This window comes from Gavialis gangeticus, unplaced genomic scaffold, assembly GCF_001723915.1.
Source record: "Gavialis gangeticus isolate Ggan-Ray unplaced genomic scaffold, GavGan_comp1, whole genome shotgun sequence".
Taxonomy (NCBI): domain Eukaryota; kingdom Metazoa; phylum Chordata; order Crocodylia; family Gavialidae; genus Gavialis; species Gavialis gangeticus.
Genome location: NW_017728997.1, coordinates 13,902,001 through 13,910,744, shown reverse-complemented (window position 1 = coordinate 13,910,744; position 8,744 = coordinate 13,902,001). Strand labels below are relative to the sequence as shown.

The 8,744-nt window shown below is 47.2% G+C and overlaps 2 protein-coding genes across 2 annotated transcripts in view; one reads left to right on the top strand and one right to left on the bottom strand.

Moving 5' to 3' along the window:
- The window catches only part of SLC25A26 (solute carrier family 25 member 26), a 124,457-nt gene extending 122,414 nt beyond the window's left edge, over positions 1-2,043 (top strand). Inside the window, exon 10 of the mRNA XM_019504800.1 lies at positions 1,355-2,043. Coding sequence (XP_019360345.1) covers positions 1,355-1,451 — 97 coding nt within the window. The 3' untranslated portion in view covers positions 1,452-2,043. The remainder of the gene's footprint in view (positions 1-1,354) is intronic.
- A 2,707-nt stretch (positions 2,044-4,750) lies between these two features.
- Positions 4,751-8,744, bottom strand: part of LRIG1 (leucine rich repeats and immunoglobulin like domains 1) — a 134,792-nt gene continuing 130,798 nt past the window's right edge. Inside the window, exons 18-19 of the mRNA XM_019504799.1 lie at positions 8,041-8,337; positions 4,751-7,706 (exon numbers count right to left, since the gene is read on the bottom strand). Coding sequence (XP_019360344.1) covers positions 7,474-7,706; positions 8,041-8,337 — 530 coding nt within the window. The 3' untranslated portion in view covers positions 4,751-7,473. The remainder of the gene's footprint in view (positions 7,707-8,040; positions 8,338-8,744) is intronic.

Below are 8,744 nucleotides of genomic sequence, written 5' to 3'. Positions count from 1 at the left end.
GAGTTGTTTGGGGTCTAGCCAGTCCTTGCACCCAGCTTAGGAGAGCCTGACTTGTGCAGAGAGCTGCAGAGGTCTGTCCTGAGGTTTGTCATCCCAGCCAGTGTTAGTGGTAGAGCAACTTCCCTTGGCCATTTATCTCAACCTGCCTAGTCCTGCCCAGTGCTGAGCCCCCATCAACTTCAGAGGGATGTTGTCTTCACAGAAAGCACTTTGCAGCTCTCCGGGTTTTCCTGGGATGCTGGCAGGTAATGGGACATGCATGGTTTTGGATGCTCCACCTGCCCTGTGTCCTCTTGAGTTAAGATCTCCATTACACTGCAGGCCAGCCCTGCCTATTGGCATTATCTTCCACCACTGAGCAGGCATTTTTTTACCCACCGTGTTTTCAAGACTTTAGCTAGTTACTGTTCCTCCAGCCTGTCCTCTGCCCCTAAGCGGGGTGGATCACCTGAAGTGTAGAGAACAAGGCACCCTGATGTCTGCAGTGTGAGGCTCAGGGGTCCTTTCCTGCTTGTGACCAAGGATAAGGCGCTTGGGTCCGGATCTGGAGAGGGAGTGAGGTACCTAATGAAGAGCATATGTGACACTTGGGATGCACGAGTCCAAACTGCAGTCCTTATACCCAGCAGCTGCTGACTTGTAGAGATACCTGAACTTCAGAGGCACCTCGCTCTGCCCTTGAAGTTTTGCTGTTGTGCATGCCCAGAGCTGCCTCCGACTTGGCAAGACCGAACCTCTGGCTGCCAAGTTCACGCCTGAGTCTGGTCGGGATCTAGACACCGGGCTGCCAGTCCCCTGCAGGGCTTGAGTAAGAAGGCGTTCTCCGAACGTGCCCAACGCACGCTGACAGGCTCAGGTGCTGCACGCAACCCGGCAGCAGCAGCTGCTTTTATCAAGGATGCAGCTGGAGGGAGGGGAAGGTGGCCTAGCTGTTAGAGCACTTGCCAGGGTTGTTGGAGACTGCATTACCCTGGGGTTGAGGGGATCCCCCCAGCTCTCCACCTAGCATGCTAGCTGTTTTGGATCTTGCACTATGCAGGGCCTAATGCCCAGCTCAGGGGTGTGGGATCTGCTTTTGGCAAGGTAACGCAAGGAAGGCATCTAAACCCTTTTTGGGGATGCAGCCCTTTGGTGCTGTGCCTCAGTTTCCCCACCTGCAGAACGAGGCTGAGGGCACTTCACAGTTGCATCCCTCCCTTAATCAACAAGGGATATGAGTCTGCTGAAGAAGATGGCAAGGTAAAAGCCTGCACGTGCTGCCCTTGAACAGAGTGGGGCTTGGCCAGAAGCGTAACACGTGCTTGCCACCAAGCCAGTGCTACCCAGGAAACAGCTTTTCCCGTTCTCCTTTCAGCTTGTTTGCAGGTGTCATCCCTCGAATGACAGCCATCAGCCTGGGAGGCTTCATCTTCCTCGGGACGTACGACAAAGCACGCAGCTTGCTGCTCTGAGTGGGCCCGGAGATGCCCGTGATCCAGCGTGAGGATCCATGGATCTGCTTTTAGCAAAGAGGCCTTGTACAAACCATCCCAGGTTGCTTGATGCGTCCCAGCAGCTGCTCCACCACCCCAACAATATTTCCTCTCAGGGCAGGGGGGAGAACCCAACAAAAACCCTTAAATAATCCAATTTCCCTAACTTGAAATTCCCCTGCTGTGAAAGCAGTGAAGTCATTGCGAGACCATGCCAAAAAAGTAACATTGGGGGGGTAAACAACTAATTACCTTGGCTGCAAAAGCCATTATTAGGGCTCACACAGGGAAAATGTTTCACTAACCACAAGAGTGTGGCTGCGAGAGGATAAAACCAGGTCTCATTATTGGCCGAGACCTGGTTCAGCCTGTTGGTGCGGGTTTTGTGCCCCAGGACAAGTGAACAGAGCTGCAGCTGGTGCAATTGCAAGGCCTCGCGCAGTGATCGTCGTAGGATTTGCTCGTTTCTGATTTGAAACGTTTAGTCGCTGTCTGTCCCTCCAGGTGCACATAGCAGCTCTCTTGTGTGGCAACCAGGGCATTAGACTCATTAAACTCGCACTTCTCCAGCGAAGGCTGTGGTTGTATTATTTTACAGCTAGCCCCGTCCAACGGTGTTGCCTAGGAAAAGACCTGCAGCACTCGCCCCTTTTGTTTGCCTGCCTTCCCCCAGCAGCGCAGGGCAAATTTGGATTTGAAACCCTGGATTGGTATACCACTGCAGAGAAACCGGAGCTCTGTGGAAAGGCAGGTGGACCCTAATGGGGTGTTGCTGGCCTCTGTGCTAAGGCTCCTGGTGTGGGTCTGTTATGGGAAAGCAGCCCTTGTTGCCACCAGCTAGTGGATCACCTGGGCAGATGGCATGGGACTGTGAAATCCTTGACACAAGGACATCATTTCTGTTCAGTCAGTAACATTTTCACACCTTGATTTTTGCGTCAGCTGGTTGGGCTCTGCGAGGCCCTAATGAAATGCATAGCTTTGCCTCCACTTGGTGCGGCACAAGGCAGGGTGCTGGGGTTGCTCAGCACCAGGTAGTTTACCCCGCTTTGGCAACGGGGGGGGCAGCTCCTTTGCACAGAAGTGCTTTGTGTGTGCACAAGGGTCGTCCCAGGGGGAGTTAGGGCAGGACACAAACACGCAGCTTATACTGGGCATGGGCTTTTCCAGGCAGAGCAGCCAGTGCCTTGCAACGTGAAAATGTAGCTCCATCAAATGCAGGTATTTCCACAGCATGGTTTTGCAGGAATACGCCTACTTGGTATGGAGCCTGCAAGTAGTGAGCAGGTATCCCATGGAGCGCATGGACAGGGGTGAGTACCCAAGCAGCCAGTTCAAGAGGGACAGGCAGCACGGGTCACAGGGGAGTCATCTCCTCTTCCCCCTGCCCCAGCTAAATGTGAAGAAGACTCTTTTGCCACCTCTTGAGTAAATTCATAGAGCTAGATTATTAAAGCCCTGATGGTCTACTGAGCTGTGTCATCTGAGCATCGCAAACCTGCCGCCTGCACGGAGGCAAACTGATCAAAAGGAGGAGTAAAACAGATCCTGAAACGAATCTCAGATTAAAACTGGAATTGCAACCAGCCCCAACTGCTCTGATTGTGACCAGATGTCAGGCTTCTTTTTTTAGCAGTTACACCAGTGCACTTTGTGGTGGGATAAGAATTGAACCTGATGGATGGTAACAAGCACAGGGCCCTACCCTCCGTTTATCAGGTAGCCAAGTATTTGTAGAACAGCCTTCTTGGCTAAAGGCCTCGCACTCCCTTCAGTGACTGGGTGGCTCTGTGACAAGCCACTGGGGCCAGAGACTCTTAGCCCAGCATTGGAGGGGGGGTCACCATCCAGCCACTCCTCCGTCACACAAATCTTACTCTTACAATGGTTTGCTCTCCCAGGAAGTCCTCTCCCTATACCTAGCTTCTGTATAAAACCCAACCAACCAAAACAGGTTAGGGAAGCTCAGAACAGGTTTGTTTGTGATTCCTTAACTATCAGCCCATGCTTTCACTGTTCCTTGTGGATCCCTTTACTGTTAACCCACGTTTAATGTGACCCCTTAACTGAACCCATGCCTTTACCACGCTAACGCAAAAGAGGTCTGCACAGAACAATGCTGCCTCATCTGTGCCAGATCAAGTAAGGTAGACCCCCCCCCCGGGCCCACAAAGCACCCCCATCACCTGCCTTTGCAGGCAGAAGGAGAAACTTTCACTTCTAGAATGGGGAAAAGGGATCTAATGGGTCTTCCTAAAATGAAACCTTCAGTGGTAGCCCACGCAAAGAGCTCTCTGAGCTTCAACAAGCTGGGAAGTTTAGTATTATTCCAAAACTGGAATCATTTGGTCAAAAAAACCCAAAAATAGTAGCTTGACACCAGACATGAAGTTTCTAAAGGAGCCGTTTTGGCTCAGAATAACGTGTTTATCCCCTTAAATTCACTTTATCTGCAGGAGACACAGATTTCTTAGGGTGATATCTTTTATTGGACTCACTGCCTAGTTAACTTGGAAGATAATGAAATCTGCTGCTTATATGAGAAAATCCATAACCTATAGAAAAAAGACTACACAGCGATGTCTTCCTAAGCCTGTGCAAGAAACATGACATCATCCCCGGGGGACTCGTCATCTCCAGCCCTTTAGCTAACACACAACTATATATGCAAGGGAGCTTTGGAAGTTGATGTGAGGTGGTCCAGTAAAAGATGTTGCCTGAAGACGTCCTGGCCTCTCGCATAATTTCTGGCCCATCACAGCTGCATCATCACTCTTACACTACCACTTCAGTTGTGGGGCAGAAACACTAGTTTTTGGTACACTGAGACAAAATCCCTGCTTTCCATGCAAAATTCAGCTCAGCTTTACCTCTGTTGCTGCACCCAACATCTCTACCATGGGCGGTGATGGAGTTGTAACTACCCACGCACAGCATTGATGTTCAAAGTTGTCTTCAACTGACTGTGTTCCCTACTGACCTCATTTTTCTTTCGTGCACCCATCTGATGACTGTGGCCAGCCAATTAAGCAATCGATGGATTAGACATTTCGAATAAAACCTTTATTGTACCATCTCAATATGATTCAGAGCTCTCCCACTCCACGTGCTATTGCTGGTACCTCTTTTGGTTCATCATACAGAATTACATCTCTTGGGTTTAACATGGCAAGCTGGGTGTTTTTCATAAAGTTGTTATTTCCTAATCCTTTGGATGCACTTGCAGTAGAAACGAGCAGAAAAGAGGGTAGCGACTGGTTAGACTCTTTATTTATTGATTTTTTTTTTCAACTGGATCTCTCCAAAGCTCACTCTCAACAAGAACAGAAAAGCTGTAATATTATAAATGAACCTTTATTAAAGACACTTCAATGCCATTTGTTAGACACTTCAATATTTTACATGTTTTTCAATGTACAACATTGTACCAAATGGTTTTTTTTTTTTCTAATAAATAAATAACTTTGTACACAAAAGTAATACTTCCTCTTTCACATTGCCTCTCAGAAGCAGCAGATTCACATATTTAGTGGAAGTAATAACATTAAACAGTTAACGTTATCAAAAAATACATTATTCTCCAATGTTATTGTGGCAAATGTGCTTAAACGCTTGCAATGGTGATGACGTTTCTGCCAGCAAAGTTAGTTAGTTAAGTCTTTCCCATGCTGTGTGGGGATATCCCAGTAACACCCGCTGCTACTTTCACCATTCGAGTTAGTTATAAAGCATATTTTTCTTCACTTGGGAGGAAAAATACGCTGGGTTTATTCATTGTTTTTTTCTATTATCCATCTCTGAAACAATGAATAATTAGAAGTTGGCACTCAACATAATTAGCTACCTGCCCCAAAGTGCATGTGGGTCTACAGTTAGGAACTGATACAGACAGGCAGCTGGCTTAATTATGCCTCGCTTCATAAAGGCCAGTCAAGTCATTTACAGTGAAACTTGTCTTTGCCGTCACTCCAGAGCCGGATGTTTGGGTAGGAGGTCGGCTTCTAAGGAAGGCAGAATAGTTTGGTCATCGCTTGGGACAGACGTCTTGGGCCCGGGCTCTAACGCATGTGCTGAAGTCCCGTTGATTTAACAGGTCTTTGGCACAGACATAAGCCTTTCCTGAATGCAGACTGAAGCGATCTCCCTGTTCTGACTGCTATCGATGCCTTCTGTGACCTACTAAGCTGGCATAAGTGGCACGCTCATTGGATCTTGTTCCAATGAAACAGCCACTGAGTTGCTTCTAAGAAAGCAAAAAAAAAAGAAAGTAAAAACAACCCCCCCAAACAAGCCCTCCCAAGAGTAGTCATCACCAAAACGTAGCAGTCTTGTACGAGCAGAACTCCATTACAAGTAACTGGAAAAAAAAAGTTGTCCCTCCACAGGTACTGACACCAACAGAAGCAGCCTTTCTATAAATAAAAAGCTTCATATTGAAGTTATAAATGACGCGGGGTAGCGGGGGTTTCCATTCACGAACAAACATCCAAACCCTTTAGCGACGTTCAGAAGTTGTTCCTTTAAGCCAGGATCAACTTAAGAGTCTTGCTTCTAAATCAGCCTATTTCAGGGTTGCTGCACAGAAATCTTTGTCCCGAAGCAGATGCTCACATGCAATATTGTATCGGCGATGTTGGGCGTGTGAGTAGCTGCAGTTTCGGTGACTGGGGTCTTTTAGTCCTTCTCCCTGTAACCCCATATTAAGACGGCACCTCTCAGACCCACGAGCCCCTTTCTTTGATACCTGGGGTCACGCAAACTTTAGCTTGTGAACTGCCAGGCTGTGGTATTTAATGCCTGGCTCACTTCGGGGGGGCTGGGATTATTTTCAAGCCAAATAGTCACACCCATACCACCCGAGATGAGATGCAGGTGGGCGGAGGACTCAAGTCTGGTACAACCTATTCCCCTTCCTAACCAGGGAGAAGCTGTATCAGCACGAGCACCTGTTTGTCACTGCAACAACTGAGAGTTGGAGCACTTCACCTGCACCAAAGGACTTAAAGTAACACAACTTCTGTGTGTAGGCAAGACTTTGCTCTGAGGTTTGCTCCCATCTCTGCCCCCCATTTTACTGCATATCTTTTGTGGCTAGTAATAGTCTCTGCTTTTTCGTGTGTGTGGTGGGGCGGGGTGGGGGGCGCACAGGAAGTGCGCGCTGTAGCTGGATTGTATTGTATGCCTGCGCGCTGTTCTGTTTTAATAGACTATCACAGACTATTTAACCTTTAGCTCGTCAATGCAATGCTGAATGGAATACTTTTTTTTTTAAAGTTCTCCTATAAAGAAAAGAGAAAAATCAGGTTGCGGTAGATGCATGTGTATGTATCATTTGGCTTTTGCTATTAATTCTCTTATTTAGCATTTCCTCGAAATAACAGAAGAACTCCATTTAAACCTCTTTAAGTGCAAAAGATTTCCAGAGGGCGATGGACTTTGTGCTTGTTTCCTGTAACTTGATTTACAGGAATTGCCACTGAAAAGAGGGGCAGCGGTTATGCATTAAGGCACCCAGGATTATTTTCTCTGAACAAAAATTTAACAGCAACCTGATACTGAAAACAATATTGCCAAGAATGGTAAGATTTCACTCAGTTACCCATGCACTAAAGATTAAAATAGCCTCTGTAAAAGATATATATATACTTTGATATATATATATATATTTTTTTTTATATAATATATATATGAAAACTCTTATGTACATTTGTATCAAATACTTTTTTTCTCTTTACACAATAATCTCTTGCATTTATGTGCTTCACATGCAAGGAATCTTTTGAATGATTCAGTACTTCTCATGGAAGTTGTAAGCTATGTACACACAGGCGCCGCTCGAATAGGAGTTTGTTCCCCACGCAAGCTCATCTCTCATACCTCATTTTGTCTTCCTTTGTCTCCGAGAGGTTGTCAGTTCAAATGTTGAGGTAGATGTAAGTAACCTATATACTCTGTGCAAAAAAAAAAAATATTAATAGCGTGTTTGGTTGCACTTGGTAGCTTAGTTTGTTGATCTTTTTGATGGCTTAAAGTCATGAATGGAGTCGCGTGATTTGGGTCCGTATCCATTGGAAAGAAGGGCTTGCTTAGCTTGGGCTTCGCTCTGCAAGTCCAGTATCGTCGGCGAAATTTCGGGATTCCTGTTGAACTGCTTGGCGGAGCCGCCTGCAGGCGCAGCTCTGCTCGAGTGAAGGCTCTGGAGCTCTGAAGGCTTCGCAGAAGCTAGTGAGGAGCCTACAAACAAGGGAAGACAGTGCAAGGCTGCATTAGTAGATGCTCAGCACATGGCCTCCTTCTGTAACATGCTACCCACCACCAGTAACTAAGGCCCCTGGTCACATGCTACATATATTATGCAATGATATGGTTAATCTTGTGATAGATTTAGACTGATGCCATAAAAATGAGTATCCAGCTATTAAAAAGAGCTAACCAGCTATAAAGTCAGTGCCAGGAAATGTGTAACAACTTTATAGCTGGCTTCTACCCATCTTTCATTTTGAAGGTGTGGCAGGACCCACGCATCCTGTTGGTCTAGGTCTGCCTTTGACCTGAGCAGGGTGTATACCTTGTCTGTCTGTGGGTGGCTCTTTACTTGGGCAGGAGGGTGGCATCCTGTCGTGGTTGCTGGGGTAGCGGGTATTGTCTGTGTCTGTCCTCTTACTGCTGGCAATCCCATTACACTGCGGAGGATGGAGGAGGCCTTGGCTCCTGCTTGGCTCCTTGCTGCTCAAGGCATTTGGATAGGTGCTGTTTGCAGTCTGAAGGGTCTGAGAATAGTGCTCTGGGTCCCTGGGGTAAATGCTGACATTCATGCTATCCGTGCTCCCGCTGCAGTCAGTGCAGACAACAGGCAGACCGTACCCTTTGGGGAGGGAAAGGAAAAGGCAATGATTGAAGACCAGCAGCTCGGAAGGCTTTGCTACAGTGTTCACAAGTTGGAGAAAGGAAAGACGCTGCAGGGCAACCAGCCGTCTCTGCCACGTGGTCATGTCACTCTCTAGCCTATGTGCATATCTCTTTGCTTGCACTCCAATTTAGTCAAGTCCTGCATTTTTCTGAGTGTTACAGGTGCCCCAGTGTTGCTAAAAGCAGGTCCAACAGCTGGGGCTGCTTCTCCTTTCTGAGTTGTGCGCTTACTTCCACTGAAGCCAGAAATAGCCTTTTTTTTATTTCCTATTTCACAGCTTACCAATAAGGGAATGAACAGGTGATGGAAATGGTCTGTAACAGCTGCTAACAGAAGAGAGGTTACCTTGGGGCTGTTTCATA